Source organism: Diaporthe citri (genome assembly GCF_014595645.1).
Source record: "Diaporthe citri strain NFHF-8-4 chromosome Unknown scaffold_9, whole genome shotgun sequence".
NCBI classification, from domain to species: domain Eukaryota; kingdom Fungi; phylum Ascomycota; class Sordariomycetes; order Diaporthales; family Diaporthaceae; genus Diaporthe; species Diaporthe citri.
This window is the reverse complement of record NW_025064854.1, coordinates 1,313,658-1,331,576: the sequence shown is the minus strand read 5'-3', so window position 1 is coordinate 1,331,576 and position 17,919 is coordinate 1,313,658. Positions and strand designations below refer to the sequence as shown.

Here is a 17,919-nt window from a genome sequence, read left to right as displayed (position 1 = left end):
GCTACATTGATGGACAAGTCGACGTTGCAGCCTCCCTTAAGCTCTAGTAAGCCTGAGGGCTGGAAGGTGACGACCTGGTCGTGACGACTTGGCTGGCCAAGGTGATGCAGGTGAGCCTTTGCCAACGTGGGAACCAAACGATACACATAGCAAGAAATCCTGAAGTGGGCCCGCCCCTTTCCTAGCTCTAATTGGCCTGGGACAGGGCCCGGAGACCTGTTGGTTCTCCGCTCCTAGTTATGTCCGACGGTTTAAATATGCCAGTGTAAGCAATGATGTATTGATCCCCAATGCCATGAGATCCTGCTGACACGCAAGCACGTGGGATTCGACAAGGATAGTGGAGTACTGCAGCTTCTTCCAAAATGAAGTTCGGGCTTGGGAGGTTGACGGGCGCCGTCGAAAAAGTTATATCCGGAAGTGAAACCCGTTGACTCGCGGGCCTTGGGCCCACTTCTGCCAATACGATGAGCCATCACGGCCTTTCCGGATCCGGTTGTCAAGGCACATGAACTGTCATGTGCTCAGGGCGGCTGAAGGACACGCCGGTTACTGCACAGCCATAACACGCCTACTATTAATCCTACGAAACTAACAACGAGTCTCACTGATATCCTTTGGTTTCGGTGATCAACTGCTTGACTATCACCTGGAAGACATGAAAGGTCATGTTCTGGTCTGGAACAGCCCGTTACTGGTGCTCATGTCTTGGGCACTTAAAGAATCTAACTTCTAGAATATGAAGAAAAAAAAGGTAGCAACGGCCTTGGGTATAATACACGTGATATCCATCCAACCCCGAGAAATTGACCACAATGCGCCGATGAAACAGCATCGGAGCATCCCAACCAATCAGCGGATCTCCCCAAAGGTTGTCCAGATGTACGACTCGCGCATGCTTAGCATTAGATCAACTTGATAACTCGGATTCGCTCAAAATAAGGTTCCGAGCATGCAAACTCCCAAGGTCGATACGGCAATCTGCAAAACACTCATCCGAGCGGCCGATGCCACTGACTCAGAGCCCGGGGCGCTCGCCGAGCCGTTCGTCCCATCGGAAGGCGCCGAAGAGTTGACAGCCGACAGCGTTGTCGAGATCTCAAGGGACTTCTTAGCTTCGGGAATCCTGACGGAGGGTGCTACTCACCAGGGGCTTGAGGCCGCCGTCGATGAACTCGGGCGACCTCCAGTCCGACCAGTCGTGGTTCAGCAGCCCCCACGTCTCGTCGGCGTCCTGCCTCCCCTGCCTGACGTAGTAGCTGCCCGATATCACCCAGATCATCCACCCCTGGTCCGGCACCTGGTCCTTGAGGAACGCCTGCACGCACTGGGCGTACGTGTCGTTCTGCCACGTCGTGGCGTCGTTGGTGAAACCGAACTCGGTCATCATCACGGGGAACCTGTTTGTCGCGTTGTCTCTTACCGCGGAGTACCCCGCGTCGAAGAGGTTCTCGTTGTAGAGGGGGCAGTTGTCCACTGAGAAGATGATGTTGTAGCTGTGCAGCTCCAGGACCAGCTTGTTCTCGTAGCCGGCGAAGTCGGACCTGTTGAATGTCTGGTTGCTTGGCTCGAAGGCTTCACCGTTGACGACCGTGGACAGGTCGACGCCCCCGTTGACTCCCGAGAGAAAAACAAGCACGTCTGGGTTAGCAGAGTTGATCGCTTTTGAGCCCTTTTTTACCTGGTCGTACCAAACTTCCCAAGTGTAATTCTCAGCAGTTGGCGGTTCAGGACTGGAGAAGGGAGGGCGCAGCTCATTATATAGAGACATGGACATCAGATTTGGCCAGTTTCTACCCTGCAAATCATTAGGACATCGAGTTGAACTTAGAGGGAGAAACAGGTGGAACATAGACATACATGCTCAGCCATGTAGGCAAGACCTCGGGTCCAGTTTGTAGGAGAGAAAAAGGTGTCGCCCCACCAAGCGTTTCCATCAAACGGGGTACAGCACCACGATGCCATTGAGACATGGTTGTCCAGGTGGACGTAGATGTTCTGCCGAGCGCATTCCTCCGCAATGGCGTCGTAGACCTGGAGTCTTGTTGTATTGGAGCTGAATGACGGATTCTTGGCAGTCACTTTGTTGAAGATATCGGTGCCGTTGTCCTGGCCTAAGGCGTTGATGAATGACTGCTGGATCGGAACGTCCGTCATGTTGTTCGTGTAGATCTGATCGATCAACTCGGTAGCGTACGTCAGCCGTATCGAGTTCATGCCCAAGCTCTTGATCTTGGACACGATGGTTTCGATGGACTGGTACTGCAAGCCTTCCGGGACCATGGTCTCGGCGGCTCCCGGCCACTATGTTAATGGAGTCAGCCAGCAGCCCCAAACGATTCATTGTGAGCGTCTCCTGGAGCCTGTCGCTGAAGCTGGGGATTGACCTACATTTACACCAGCGTACGTGACTGGGTTGCCGCTCGCGTCGCGAATCGACGATCCCTCCGTGACAAACGGCCCGTTGGGCCATGACTGCGCCGCCGACGTGGCGGACAGGGCGGCAGCTACCAGCCGCCGAAGGACTTGTCGTGGCATGATTGATTTGAGAGGTGAAGAGCAATAATGAGCACCGAGCCAGGCGTCGAAAGTCTTGGCTTGTGGTGTGGCGCCCCTCAAACTTAAATACCGGAGGTGGCCTGCGGGGAACTTAAAGCACTGATGCACTGACTTCCAGCACCTGTGCGAACCCGTCTCGCTATGACGTCCCAGCAAGGGCAAGGCGGCAGAACCTTGAAGTCTTGAATTGTTGTGAATGGCCAATATCCCTGACCAGCATTACCTGCAACCTTTGCTTGTTTAATAGATCGGATGGCTGCACGTACTGTATTAATTGATGTGCAGGAGAACGTCAGACGATTTTGCATAAAAATCAAATTTTTGGGGCAAATGCTTCCTGGGGCAGAGGCTTTGTAGCAGCAATAGCACCGCACCATCTTCACACTTTGCTGTGGTTTCTAGCTACCAAAGCCCCGTTTCCAATCCAACATTATAGCGGACCGCACAAATGCACACACAGGTGCATGTGACAATCAAAAGTGAGCACTTATGGACATTATTAGCTTAGCGTCATTTTAGTTGATGAGTTGGGCACAATTTCAACAAAGCAGTTCAAAATCAAGAGCATAAGTCAGTGGTAGTATAATTTGGAACTTGTGCTCTATGACACATGGTCTAGGTACCTTCAACAATAAACAGCAGATGCTGCAACTTTTTGCAAAGGATCTCAATGCAATCTCTGACTTCTAATGCAGCAATCTACCTGGAGTTTGCTGTCAAAACTTGAGAATGTCACAGTTCTGTAAGAATTCATCGCAAATCTTCAGGGATGATGCAGCTGCAGAAAGACATCACATTTACCGGAAGGGAAGATAGACATAACCACTACCAAGTGGAGAGCCCACAAAGGAGAAAGTATCTCTGTGGTTTTTGCACATACACTCCGGATAAAACAGTGTTTATCAGCTGTTCCATCGGTTAAGATCTCGAACAAGGTATCTGACATTAGACCCATTTTTGCAGCTGAAGAGTGATCCACACCACAACAGCACTCTGTGATTATGTGCTCTTGTGACCGCCTCTTTCAACTGATATTCTTCAGCAAACATTGCATCGACCTTATCGCAACGACGAAACAGTGCAAAAGCTGCAAGCATAGATCATGAACTTCAACGACCATACAATATGTTTGAAATTGCAATACTGCCAATTATTAGGACAACAAAAGTCTTAGCATATTAGAAGGCTTCAATAGCTCCGTAGTGAACAGACCGTCCGGAGAGACTGTTGGACACTGACAGCGTGCCGTTCCTTCACATGTTATTTTCAAAATCAATCTTATTTACTGCAAAACTTGCAACAGACACGTGACGGGTTGTCGACCTATAGAGGAACGCATTTCCATCTTTCATGTGAGCAATTTGCTAACGCGTTGGGCTCAATATAGCCCACCACGCCTTTGATCACCTGTCTCAACTTGCTGCAACCTCATCTTGCAGTTGGAGATGTTCCGGTTGGGTAACACCAGGCGGGCCGACGCGGCGCCCCTCAGGAAGTCATGCCCATGCTTCCTTACAAAGGTGGGTGGGATTGAGGAGAGGGACCATGTGGGGGATGTCGAAGTAGAAAAAAAGTTTGGTAGAGCCTGTCTCGCTACGAAGAGAATTCAGAATCATTTCTCACCATGAAGCTCGAGGGAACCGATCACTCAAATCTGTGTCACAGTTCAGATTCGACAGCGAGGCACCACAGCGGGGAGAAGTGAATAGCAGCAGCCTCTTGAAAACCAACAGCCACATTGTGCTGATCAGCGCAGCCGGCGGAATTTCGGGTACAGAGGTAGAAGTGCAGGGTTTGGGGCCGCAAGCGTGCCCTACAGTGGCGACAACATTTGAAATGCAGCGTTGCAACATCTGTGCCCCTGGAGATAACAGTCACGGCTAGAAGGAAGCGGTAGGTGTGAGTCTGCTACCGTCTCACTCCGCCCAGTTTCTGTAGCGACGTAACACTTATCCGGAAGAAGGTTGCACCACTGTCCTGAATGGGCCCAAAAGAACAAGAGATTGCTGCGATTGTACTGGCAGCCTAGCAAACTCTGAGGGAAAAGGAAGGCGGCAAAGCCACATTACCTGGCACAGCGGAGAAGTAAGCAATACCAGGAGCTGAGACAAACAATACCAAGGAGACACTGCAGTACAGGAAGGGACTCTGGCACTTACCCTTTGAAAAGTGCTCACATGGGAGACAAGTCGGCAGGAGTTCCGCTTGGAACGGTCCAAAGGGCAAGGTGGCGTGCGGTCCGTGAAAAGCACTCGTGCCTGAGGAGACGCATCGTGAGGGCCCCACGAGTGAGTGGAGGGCATCTTCGTGGGCCGGAAGGGATTCCGGAGACCCATGCGGCCGGTTCACGGTTAATATGAATAAATTGGGTCGTCCTTGGCGGACGACGCACGATGCTGGTGGGTAGCATTCGGTGTGCATTGCTGTAAATGAAAAAGTTGTGGTGATCCGGCAGCATCCGAAGATTGTGTCCAGCCGCAGGGTGTCATTGATCATATTTCACAAATCACCATCCGACCTCGATTGCGAGCACGTGTGGGGGCTGCAGTGTCTATGTGTTCAGGATGTGGCATCACTTGCGGGGACGGGGCCTCAACATCGCCCAATTCAGTATAGGCATAGCCAATTCAGGAGTCCGATTTATTTCTAGCGCCATGTTTCGACCAAGTCCTGGATGTAGGTGCCCGCCCGAGACCCGACCAGAGCAGGGACGGAAGGAAGGGAGACTGTTGCTGTTCGCACCGCTTTTCCGTGGCTAAGGCGCCAAGTAGTGAGATTCTCACCAAATCAACGTCAAGCAGTCTTGTGGAAGCTTACTCCGACTTAGCAGTCACAGGCGACCCTGTCATCACGAGGGCGTTGGTTCTGCAGCTGTCTTGCATCCAAAATGATGGACAGGGGCGATTGCGAACGCCTAATACGACCCTGACAGTGCTCGGCGGCTATATGTAGTCTAGCCCGTGGGACTGGACACGGCTACATACATCTAGCTCCTATCTTCCTCGGCGGAGCGTCTCCGTTTGTCCACATGCGGCTATGACCCCGGCCGACTAGCCCGGTACCGCTCCAGACCTTCAGAGCCTCATCCAACTTGTTAAGCTTAATCCATCATCTGGTCCCACAGTCCGGACTTTCCCCGGTCTAGCGCCCGTTGGAAAAGTGGCATTGTCAGCTTCGAGGGCCTGATCAGGTCCCCACTTGCGTAGACTTTTGTGCTACTCCACTAAGCAACGACGTCCCAAGAGGGTGGCGACGATCCCGGTTCTGCCCAGCTTGCTCACCTCGAGCCAGACGTCCGGGCTGAGAATCTAGACAGATCCTCCACGGCGCGTCACTCTCCTATCATCAGTGCGCTTCTGCGGAAAGAAGGAAGTTCGTGAGCTGCAAGCCGCGCAGCAGTGGCCAGACTTTTTGAGCAGACATCTGGGTAGACTCCATGTGACCCCCCAGAGAACACTAGCCTCCTTGCTTGACCACACTCCACGGCCCGCGAACCGTCGTTACTTATCTCATTTCAGGAAAGGGCCAAGGATGAAGGGTCACGATGATCCAGCCCCCGTGGGGCCCCGCGTGAAGACTTGGATAGCGTCGCGCTGAGCCACGGGCCGTGGCGACTTCACGAAAACATTGGCATCTTAGGCTATGTGATGCCTCCGGAATCTGTCTCCGCGCCTCAACTTGAGGCTTTCGTGTCTCGGGACTCCTATAAAAGAGCGTTTGTCCAGCTTTGAGCATCTCCATGCCATCTACTCGTCAACCTCTAGCATCGCCTCCTCGTCCCTGATTTCCCCAAACTCCACGACCATGTACCGCGAACTTGCGACTATCTCGGCCCTTGTGGCCACGGTCTCAGCCCAAGGCGCTTGCACTTTGACAACGGAGACTCATCCTCCCCTGACCTGGGCCAAGTGCGCAGCTGGTGGTACTTGCACCAACGTCGCCGGGTCCGTGACCATCGACGCCAACTGGCGATGGGTCCACACTACCTCCGGGTACACCAACTGCTACACTGGTAAGACTTGAACAGTCTCTACACGGACTCTCTGTTTACTCCAGTGATCACAATGTCAATATGGACTATGCTAACGGCGCAGGCAACGAATGGAACTCGACCATATGTTCAGACAACGCAGCTTGCGCGACGAACTGCTGCGTGGATGGCTCAGACTACAGCGGCACCTATGGTATTACCACGTCAGGAAACGCCCTGAACCTCAAGTTCGTCACCACAGGTGCCAACGCCAACATTGGTTCTCGTACCTACCTCATGGAGTCAGACACCAAGTATCAGATGTTCACACTGCTCGGCAACGAGTTCACCTTCGACGTTGATGTGAGCAACCTGCCCTGTGGCTTGAACGGAGCCCTGTACTTCGTGTCCATGGACCAGGATGGTGGTGCCTCCAAGTACCCTACCAACAAGGCCGGAGCCAAGTACGGTACTGGATACTGCGACTCTCAGTGCCCTCGCGACCTGAAGTTCATCAACGGTCAAGTAAGTCACCCCTGAACAAGTCCTGGTCTATCCGAGGAGGCACCATTATCTGACTTCGATCCAGGCCAATGCTGAAGGCTGGGGCGCATCAACCAACGACCCCAATGCCGGCCACGGCAACTATGGGTCATGCTGCTCAGAAATGGATATCTGGGAGGCCAACCAGATCAGCACTGCTTACACTCCTCACCCTTGCGGAACTGTCGGCCAGGAGCGGTGCGAGGGCGATGACTGTGGAGGCACATTTGCGACAGACAGATATGCCGGCACCTGTGACCCTGACGGGTGTGACTTCAACTCCTACCGCCAGGGGAACACCACCTTCTATGTATGTTGATTTGCCCGTCCTTGACTCTCCTGGCAGCGTCATTGACCATACTGTGTCTGTTACTAACCCGAAATGCCATAGGGCCCCGGCTCTGGATTCACCCTCGACACTACCAAGAAGCTCACTGTGGTGACCCAGTTCCTCAAGGGTAGCGACGGAAACCTGGGCGAGATCAAGCGGTTCTACGTCCAGAACGGCAAGGTCTTCGAGAACTCCCAGTCAGCCGTCGCCGGCAACCCTGGTAACTCCATCACCACCGACTACTGCAACGCTCAGAAGACGGCTTTCGGCGATACCAACGTCTTCGCTCAGAAGGGAGGTCTCGCCCAGATGGGCAAGGCCGTCGCCGCCCCCATGGTGCTCGTGCTTTCCGTCTGGGACGACGTAAGTGCCCCATACTCTCTCTGTCTACCGGGTCTCAGACCACCCCATACTGACACAACGCCCCTCCAGCACGCGGTCAACATGCTCTGGCTCGACTCGACCTTCCCCGTCGACAAGGCCGGCTCCCCCGGCGCCGCCCGCGGCTCCTGCCCGACTACATCTGGCGTCCCGGCCGAGATCGAGAAGTCGGCACCCAACTCCAACGTGGTCTACTCCAACATCAAGTTCGGCCCCATCGGCTCGACCTTCAACGCGCCTGCGGGAGGAGGAAGCCCGGGCTCCTCATCTTCCGTCTCGTCCAGCACCAGCAGGGTCTCCACCTCGACCAGGTCGAGCACCATCACCACCTCCACCCGGACCTCGACCACCACGTCCTCGAGCCCGACCACCTCCGCGCCCGGCACCAACTGCCAGGCCAAGTATGCCCAGTGCGGTGGCACAGGCTGGACCGGATCTACCTGCTGTGCCTCCGGGAGCACTTGCAAGGTCAGCAACCAGTACTACTCTCAGTGCCTGTAAGCAGGAGGACGATTAGGGGTGCCGTGGGAAAAGACCTTTTGAGTTTCCCTTCTTTCGTACATAAATGGGCTTTGATAGAGGTAGATCTGCCCTGCTATGCTGCATTCGCCTTTCAGAATAGGGCATGGCAGGCCTCAGTGTTGGAAAGATGGGATTCGGTCGTTTGCAGATAGGCGCCATGTACATAGGCCTTTCGATTCTGGTAGATATTACAATTCATTGCTGTCAATGCTCACAACTATCCACATGCATCGATTGAGAGAATATGAAAGTTCGGCTGAGCTTTCCTTGCCCCTGGATCGCTTTGCAAGACCAAGGGGATGGGTTGACGAGGCTTTGACTATGGCGAAGTGACAAGGAACAGTGATCAACCTGGACCAGGCTCGAAGATGCACATAGATGATGCAACAAGTGCGAGTCTCGTGGTATCAAGTGTCAACAATTGATCCCTCGTATACTATAAAGCATTACAAAACACTATACACTGACAATCTACATGATTTTCAAACAAATCATAAAAGGACAGATTTGCAATCATCTGCGAATAATTAATCTTGACTTTCTGTCTCTGAGGCCCTTGAAGAATGTCGATCATGGCTTTCAGCTGTGGCTGGCCGCTACTGTGGTGTAACCTCTACCCATTTGGGATATCAGAGCCTGCAGTGTTGCACATTTGGCCCCCACGCAGTACCCCTCCTTGGGCGGCTGACAAAATATGAGCCCGTGATCTGACTACCTGCGAGACCTGCTTGAAACACACCGGGCTGGCTTATTCGAACGACGTCCACGTCCACGTCTCAACACTCGTTCAATTCCTTCGATCTGCAACGCCTGTACTTGACGCGGTCAGTGGACCGTCACAACAGCGCCGATCACCCGCTGCCGTTGAGCGAACGGTTGCCACGCGTACCTCTGCCCCAGCCGGACCAGGTCCCAGAGGGCATCGGCCGAGGATGTTCATCAACATATAGAGCCATGGGCCTGACCAACATAAAAAGGAAGCTGTTCTCGAAAAGAATTTCGAGCAAAATCACCGCAGTCCCGGCCGCCCAGGCTGAGACACCCCCAATCCTCGAGACACTGGCTGCCCACAAACCGCGACTACATCTTCAGCCGCCAGAAGTCTTGGTTTCGAAGAGCTTCCTCTCGGGAGCTTCAAAGTCGGACAGCCAGTCAGATAGGCGCGACTTTAGCAGAGTTGATGTTCTACTCGATGCTCTTCCCATCATCAAAGAGCTGATCGGGCGGTGTGAGGACCACAGCAACGATCAAGCCGTTCGAAACGGCGCATCTTACCGCAGGAGTCCAAAATTTGCATACTTGGGCCGTGCCTCAGCAGCTATCAGTCTCCTGGAAAAGCACCTCGCCAGTATACAGGAGAGTGGACAAGCCGATGAATTCAAAAACACCATCACTCAGCTTGCCCAATGTCTTGAGTCAATGTTGGTAAGAGAACCTCGCACTACAAAATTGACGCTCAATCTATGGCCAGACAGTATCGCTGATGAGATGCAGGGAAATCCTGAAACTGCCGTCTCATATGACCTACTACGTGATCTGGGGGCCCAGTCCCAGACGCCATCTAAGAACACGGAAGTCCTTTTGAACTTGGCACAGCAAAATCTTGATTCCCGTGGGATTGAAGACTGGAAGGACTTCTCGCAATCACTGGCCACATTGACAGATCAGCTGCAGTGCGTGGGCCATGATGTCAAAGAAGAGAAACTCGAACAGGACCGCGCTACCATCCTCCGACGGCCACTTCCAGGAGTTGGGGAGTTCATCGGCCATACTTTCTCCGTGATGGCCTGTAACTGCAACTTGCAGTCTGTCCGTGAACTGGGTCTCCGTCTTTGTACATACAAAGGACCAAACGCCAATGCGCTCCCGGGAATCGTCACTGTTTTAGCAAAGGAGGAACAAGGGCCACTGAGGCAATGGGGTGAAATCCAAGTCCACAGCTGTCATGAGATTAGGTGAGCATAGCTTGAGTATTCTTCGAGAAGTTCGCGTTTCTGTGAGACTGGCCTTGTTTATGAAGAATACATACAATCTATGTAATTATCGTTCATGAGGCAGGCAGCTGATGTTCTACCAGGATCGAACGTCAAGCGGGAAATTGCAAGTGTGTCACCGACTCTTGCTCTCAGGGCCAGCCCAGCCCAACACGATGGCCGTACTTCCCGTTAGACCCCATGGCATTCATCTGTGACCGTTACAAGCCTGGATTTCGTCCTGAATTTTGGCGACTCAATATCCTTCTGCACGACTCCAAAATTTCCAAGTGCTGGGCCGATAAACGTGCTCTTCTACCCGCCGCCTTGGAAAACCAGATCAATCTCAAACAGCTGATATCACCGACCGGCTCAACAATGTCCGGAATAGCGAAGATGACCCTGTCGGTGTTCCTAGCCTACTCGATATTCTACCTTTACGGTGGATCTTGGGCGAGAGGGGGATGGAAGCGAGAAAACATTGTGTTCTTCGCCGATGGCAATGTCATACCAATGCGACCGTTTCTGAAGGTGCCTTCAGCGAGGTCACCATCGGATAAATCTCAATCGCAGGATGAATTTGTGAGCTTCCACAGATACCCGGAATTCTTGGAACTCGGCATCATGCTATTAGAAATTCATTTCGGACAGAGCCTCGAACGGATGCTCGGACGGGATCAGGACATCGTGTCCATAGATGAATACTTTGCCGCTGCTTCAGAGGTATATGACAAGAAGAAGTTGGACATCATCTCGCGGGGCTTACGATATGCAGTCGAAAGCTGCTTGCAGCCGGATTTCAACATGGATCTTGGTATTGAGGATCCAGGAGACGACGAGCTGCGCAGCAAAATCTTCGATTCTGTTGTCCAACCACTGGAAGAGGAACTGGAGCGGGCATTTCAGGAATTCATCTCCATTGATTCCTTGGACGATGAAGCATCAACCAAAATTAAACTACCACTCCAATCGCCGAATCTCGGGCCATTGTTAGGAGAGATAGTTGGCCAAGGGGGGCAAGTTCGGAGTGGCCAGATGAAGTATAACAAACTCGAAATTCCTGGATCCGTACCTCGAGTTGTAAGAGGTGCATGGAGGGCTCGGTCGTGCTCACCATCAGTCGTGCCGCAAAGCTTCGAGTTATTCAGCAACGAAAGCAAGACGACAGAGCCACCGTCGGACATGTGAGTTCCGTGCATTATAATAGCTACTGATGAAATGATCCGAGGCTAAATCTTAGTAGGCATACCGCGACTGATGACTGGATCGAGCGATTTGTACGGCTCGTCAATCAATTCTGCGTCGACAATGACAAGGATCGGTCACCTGAGGAGCAAAACTCTAGTCGACTTAGAGTTGCCATCCTGGACACAGGCATTGACATAAATCATCCAGAAATTCTTGGTGACGAACGAGTACGGGAGCGCAAAAGTTGGACTGGTTCACCGGCGGACGAAGATGCCTCAGGCCACGGCACACACATTGCGAGCACCATTCTCAGTCTCACCAGTAATGTCGACGTGTACATTGCGAAGGTCACTGAAAACAATGTGCTTGATGATACGGATCGCGTTTCAGATGTAGGTGGTTCTCTTCTAATATACTGTCAACACCTTTCCTCCTCAGCCTCGTATCAGGACTAACCGATGTTCGAATACAGGCGATCACCTTTGCGTGTCAGGAGTGGAATGTCGACATGATATCTTTGTCTTTTGGCTTCCATCGTGGCATCCCATCGATTCAGAGGGCCATCGACAATGCCGTATCCCCAGATTCCAACGTAATTATCCTCGCAGCAGCATCGAACGACGCGTCAAACACGCCCCGAGCATACCCAGCCAGCCACGATAGGGTTATATGCGTTCATTCGGCTGACGGATTAGGAAATCGGTCAAAATTCAACCCTACGGCTGTCGAAGGGACCGATAACTTTTGCGTCGTTGGCGAGGACATCGAGGCTGCATGGCCCTCTGGACAGGCTCAGTACCAAGGTGTGCGCCGCATGTCGGGGACGTCGTTCGCTACCCCAGTAGGTGTCGCTGTTGCTGCATTCATGCTAGACTTTGTGGAGAAGAACGCTCCGGAGCATGCGGGCTGGCTAACTCCTCTGAGGAGTTACCGTGGGATCCGCGCTATATTTAATGCGCTGTCTCAGAGGAGGGATGGTGCTTACCGTCTGGTCAATCCGCTGTATGACTTTTCTCGAGGTGAGGCCGCGGTAACAGAAGTGCTCAGCAGGATAGAAAACGAATTGAATAGGTAGACAGCTTGATCCTATAGCGAGGAAAATGCCAGCGAGCGGCTCACAACTTGGGACAGCAAAGTATTCCATTCCTTCTTAGTGAAATCTACTTCCTCTAAGCCTGAGGCATGGTTTTGGGCACGTATACAACAGCCTGGTCACCTTCGTCATCGACACCTTGACTCAAAAAACCATCAAGCCCATCAGATGAGTTTAGCTCGCTGATTTCCAAAGCTTCAGGCTCTTTCCGCCTGCCAGCACCATACTCGAACAGGGCGCCTTTGGCGTAGTCTTCCTGACGTACATTCTCCTCACGTCTCTTCACTCGCAACTTCTGCACCCTGAAAGCAAAGACGAAGTCATCGGATCCTTCGAACGAAACACTCTCATTGTCTTCCGACGAAGACACCACCGATGGTCCTATTGAGGCCGGAACGGGCGACCCGGCAACTGTCGCATCGATGCTGATGTCCAGAGACCCGCCGGCATTGCCGGAGTGAGCTCGCTTCACTGCCGCGCCGGAGACCGTCTTCACACCTACGATGACGAAGAGGTCTTTGTGCTGCTTGGTCAACATTCTGGTCGCAACGGGGCTTCTCTTGAGAAGCGTGTTGATGTACTCTCCGTCGGGAAAGAACTCTTCTGTGCGCATCTTCTCGAAGCGGAAGGTGTCATCAGAGCCCGAGGACACGTCAATTCCGACATTGATACCAAGGAAGTCGATGCTACTGGAGTGTCAGTAAAACCTGAAAGCGAGCGGACGTGGATTTTAGACAACGAGGCGAGTAATAGAGCACGGGTGCGTATGCTTTGCCTGCGCTTCGCGACCGGCCTTGGGGAGAGGGTAGGGGAGGCGCGAGGAGGTGACGAACAATTTGGTCCATATTCCGAACTTGTGTGCACTTGTCTTGCCCTTTTGCCACTCCACACCATGCTTGGTGGAGGAAATCAGACCCTGTGACCCGGCAGCAGACGCGACAGCGATGAGGGGTGGCACCGGCCGGGTGGGTGAGACGATGATGTTGCCGAGAACGATGGATCCTTTGGGAGGATAATCCCAACTTGGAGCAAGGAAATACTGCTTGATTTGGTTTGCCATTGTGCTGGTTAAGCGAGCATATCGACAACTTGATCTTCGGTGTCCGCCTGTGAGGTTCCATAAGGTCAGATCCTGCTGAAACCCCGGGTCATGCAGGTTTGGCAGAAGAGGTTTAGAGCTGACATCAGGTGGCAAAGCCACCAACCGGACGTCTCGAATGGAGTTGTTACACCAATGACGCGTGTCCCAAAGAATTCCCAAGCTCCAAGAGGATTCTGATGAAGCAATTAAGCAAACGATAGTTAATTGTTGTTATTAAGGAGAGAAATCTCCCCGCTATTAAACGCTTAAAAGGAGCCTATTTATAGGCTAGCGCTAATATATAGGCATACAACCCTTGTACCTTTTAATACACCCCTTATTATAAGTATTATTATCCTAATAATAATAAGAAATATTAAAAACGAGCCACTTAAATAATGGGAAATAGGTTTTGCTAAACCCTCTTAAGGGTAACTTAAAAAGGAGCTTTAATATAATAAAGAGGGAAGATAAAAATAAAAGGGAATTAAAGAAAAGAAAAAGATAAATATTTTAAAAATTCTTAAAAATATAAAAAGCTTAATTAAAGCATTAAATATATATAAAAAGAAAAAAGTTAATTTTTTAAAAGAATATTTAAAATAAGCATAAAAGCTAGCTTTTTATAATTAATTAAAATTTAATATAATATTATTTTTTATATAATTCTTTATACTTATTAATATACCCTTTTCCAGGTATTTTATAATAAATATTATAAAAATTATTAAAATAAGACTTTATTATTTTTAATTAAGCTTATAAGTTTTAAAATTTATTTTATTTTAATCTTAATTATTATTATTATCTTTAATTCCTTACTTACTTATCTTATTATAGCTTTTATTCTTTTATAAAAGCTTTAAATATTCCTAAGATTTGCTTAATAATATATTTATTAATTATATTTTTTTAATTATTAAAGTTTATTTTAATAGCTAGCATTAATATAGCTATTAAAAATTTAAATATTTTTATAAAATAAAAAGTAAATTTATTTTTTCTTTTAATTATTATATTAAGTATAATATATTAGCTTTATTAACTTTTGCTTTTATTTTTTATAAAGCTTTTGCTTTTATTTTTACTTTTTATAATACTTCTGCTTTTAATATTTATGCCTTATATTTAATTACTTAGCTAGCTTACTTATAAACATTTTAAATTATCTTTAAGTAAATTTTATTATTATTTTAATTATTTTAAATTAACTAATATACTTTAAATTTTATTTATATTTATTATTAAAATAAATAAATAAAAAAGATCTTTATATATATTAAGATAAGTATTTCTTATTAACTTTAAAATATTTTATAATGCAATATTTAAGTTAAAGGCTTATTTAATTAAAGTTATACTTAATTAATTTTAAGCTATTTAAAAATTTATACCTTATTATATATTAAATATTTAAAATTAAGTTATTAAATTAATTTATATTAAAAGTATTATTTTCTTTATACTTTTTTTATAATTAATAATAATCTTAATATATTATAATTTAAATAATTATTATTAAATAATATCCTTTTATAATAAAAGCTTATTTCTTATTTTAATTACTTTTATATTATTAATTTTAATAAGGGGAATTAATATAAGTATTTAAATAGCTTTATTAATTTTATTAAGCTTTAATTAAATAGTAAATATTTAAGTAATAATGCTAATAATAGCTTTAGGTATTTTATAATATATAATTTTAATTAAAAAAACCTTAACTTAATTTTATACCTTTTAATTATTCTTTCCTTAATTCTTTTTAAAGTAGTTTTTAATAAACTTAATAATATATTATTTATAAAATATTTTATTAATTTATTTTAATCTTAATGCAAACTTTTTATTAAAATTTTATATTTTATCTTTTAAGATAATTATTAAATATTTATAAATAAGCGCTTTAACATTTTTATTTATTTTGCTTTTCCTATCTTTTAATATAAAATTATTTTATAATAAGCAATAATTTTTTATTTTATTAAAAATTGCTATTATTTAATAATTAAATATATAAATAAATATAATAATAAATTTATAATTCTTTATTAATTTATATTATTAATATTTCTTAAGTAAAATATAATTATAATATAAAGATTTTTTAAGTAAAAATATAATATTTTAAAAATAAAAAGTTATTAAGTTATAAAAGCTATAATATATTAAATTCTTAATTCTTTGCATTTATAAAGCATCCTTTTTATATTAAAAAAATTAAAAGTAAGAAAGGCTTAATATTATTTTATTAAATTTATTAACTTAATTAATTTTCTTAGCTTAAAGTAAAAATTAATATTTAAGAAATATTTTTATATTGTTTTTATAAGCTTATTATTAAATATTATTTATTTTATATTAAAAAATAATAGCTAATTAAGAATTTAAAATTATTAAATATTATTTAAGCAAACCTTATTTATAATAATTCTTATTTTAAAAAGATTTTTAAAAAAGTTAATATTTATTTTTTAAATAAAGTTTTATTAATTTTAAATATTTATAATATTTAAAAATTATAATACTTTACTAAGTAAGTTTTTAAAGTTATTAAAGTAAAGAAATTTTAAAATTATTAATGCTAAATTATTCTTTCTTAAATTAATAAGCTTAATTATTAAAATTAAGGCATTAAGATTTTAAAATATTTTATAATATAAAGATAATTAAAAGCACTTCTTTATCTTATTTTTTTAGTTAAAAGATATCTTAGCTTTTAATTATAAAGAAAGGAAGTAAAGAAAATAAATAATAAAATAAAGAATAAGTAATAAAAGTTAAATAATAAAAAGAAAAGGTATAATAATAAGAAAAGCCTTGCATTTTTAAGGATTGCTATATAAATAATTAAAATAAAAAAGGTTAAAAATAAAAAAGAAATATAATTAATATTTAATTATAGCTTAAGGTAGCTTTTGCAAATAATTATTGCTTATTCTTAAATAAGAATTAAATAAAGGAAAAGATTAATATATTAAAAGCGCATTATTATTAAAATAGCTAAATAGCAGCCAACCTTTAACCTTTAATTAATAATAATATAAAAGTAAAAAAAAAAAGAAAAAGAAAGGAAAAAAAAGAGCTTAGCTATAAATAAATAAGTATAATAATATATATAAGCTAAAATAATAAAAGCTAATAATTTATTACCCTTAAATTAAATAATTATATTAATTAAAAAAAAGAAGTAATAAAAAAGCTTATAAGTTATTATTAAAAGCCATTAATTTATTATTTTATTAATAATTAAAATAAAAAAATATGCAATTTCCTATTTCTCTTAAATAATAATTAATTATAAAATACTTTTTTTTTAATTTATAAGTTTATTAAATATAAATTAAAATAAGTTATTTAGCTAAAATTCCTTTATAATAAAAAAATAAATAACTTTTTTATAAAAAAAAAATTAAAAGTAAGTAACTCCTTCTTAATAATAAATTAATCTTAATTAAAAGCAAAGTAATAAATTATTTCTTTTAATAATAAGGTAGCTTATTATTAATATTACCTACCTCTTTTTATTATAATAACTTTATATATATAAATTTCCTTTCCTTTTTTAAATTTCTTCTTCCTTCTTTCTTTTCTTAATATTTTTTTAATTTTAATTAATCTTTAAATTAAGCTAAAATTAAAATAAAATATTATAATCTTCTTATTCTTAAATATCTTTTTATAATAATATTTTTATTATTAAATCTTTCTTAGTTAAGATTAAAAAGTTTAATATAAAAGGATTTTTCTTTCCCTTCTTAAGTTATTTATTATAACTTATAAGCTAAGTAAATTTTAATTAAAGATATTTATATTTTCTTTAAGTTAAAAAGCATTTTTAATAAAAATTAATTTATTAAAATTATTCTTTATAATGCTTTTATAAAAGGTATTTATATATATAAAATTATTAATATTAAATAAAATTAATACCTTATTTAATAATTTATTAATTTTACCTTTAAAAAAGTAATTAAGGAATTATTTAATAAGTTTCTTAATAAGTTATAAAAAAAATAATTTTTAAATAATATTAAGAATTTAATTAAAAGCTATATAAATATTATTATTATTAAAGAAAGTAATAAAGCTTTTTATAAAAAGTATATAATAATAATATATAATTACTTTAATTATTATTATTAAATAGCTTTGCTTATAACCTTTTATAATTATTAAAATGCTTTTCCTTATAAGTATTACTTAAAGTATATAAATTATAATTTTTCCTTAATTATAAATAAAAACATTTTTATTATAATTTCCTTTTTTAATTAT

General features: G+C 43.7%; 4 protein-coding genes across 4 annotated transcripts; 2 read left to right on the top strand and 2 right to left on the bottom strand.

The window, feature by feature from the left end:
* Positions 1-852: 852 nt before the first annotated feature.
* INS49_015489 (uncharacterized protein) lies at positions 853-2,538 on the bottom strand (the record flags this gene model as incomplete). Its single annotated transcript, XM_043176170.1, has 5 exons — positions 853-898; positions 1,019-1,098; positions 1,148-1,798; positions 1,861-2,304; positions 2,392-2,538. The coding sequence occupies 5 exons, from the start codon at positions 2,536-2,538 to the stop codon at positions 853-855; spliced, it is 1,368 nt and encodes a 455-aa protein (XP_043019625.1).
* A 3,825-nt stretch (positions 2,539-6,363) lies between these two features.
* INS49_015488 (uncharacterized protein) lies at positions 6,364-8,285 on the top strand (the record flags this gene model as incomplete). Its single annotated transcript, XM_043176169.1, has 5 exons — positions 6,364-6,571; positions 6,654-7,054; positions 7,119-7,382; positions 7,464-7,766; positions 7,836-8,285. 5 exons carry the CDS (start codon positions 6,364-6,366, stop codon positions 8,283-8,285), a joined length of 1,626 nt encoding a protein of 541 aa, XP_043019624.1.
* Positions 8,286-9,260: 975 nt separating this feature from the next.
* Positions 9,261-12,542, top strand: INS49_015487 (uncharacterized protein; the record flags this gene model as incomplete). Its single annotated transcript, XM_043176168.1, has 5 exons — positions 9,261-9,731; positions 9,801-10,261; positions 10,384-11,463; positions 11,523-11,859; positions 11,940-12,542. The coding sequence occupies 5 exons, from the start codon at positions 9,261-9,263 to the stop codon at positions 12,540-12,542; spliced, it is 2,952 nt and encodes a 983-aa protein (XP_043019623.1).
* Positions 12,543-12,636: 94 nt separating this feature from the next.
* On the bottom strand, positions 12,637-13,620 carry INS49_015486 (uncharacterized protein; the record flags this gene model as incomplete). Its single annotated transcript, XM_043176167.1, has 2 exons — positions 12,637-13,246; positions 13,394-13,620. The coding sequence occupies 2 exons, from the start codon at positions 13,618-13,620 to the stop codon at positions 12,637-12,639; spliced, it is 837 nt and encodes a 278-aa protein (XP_043019622.1).
* Between the last annotated feature and the right edge of the window lie 4,299 nt (positions 13,621-17,919).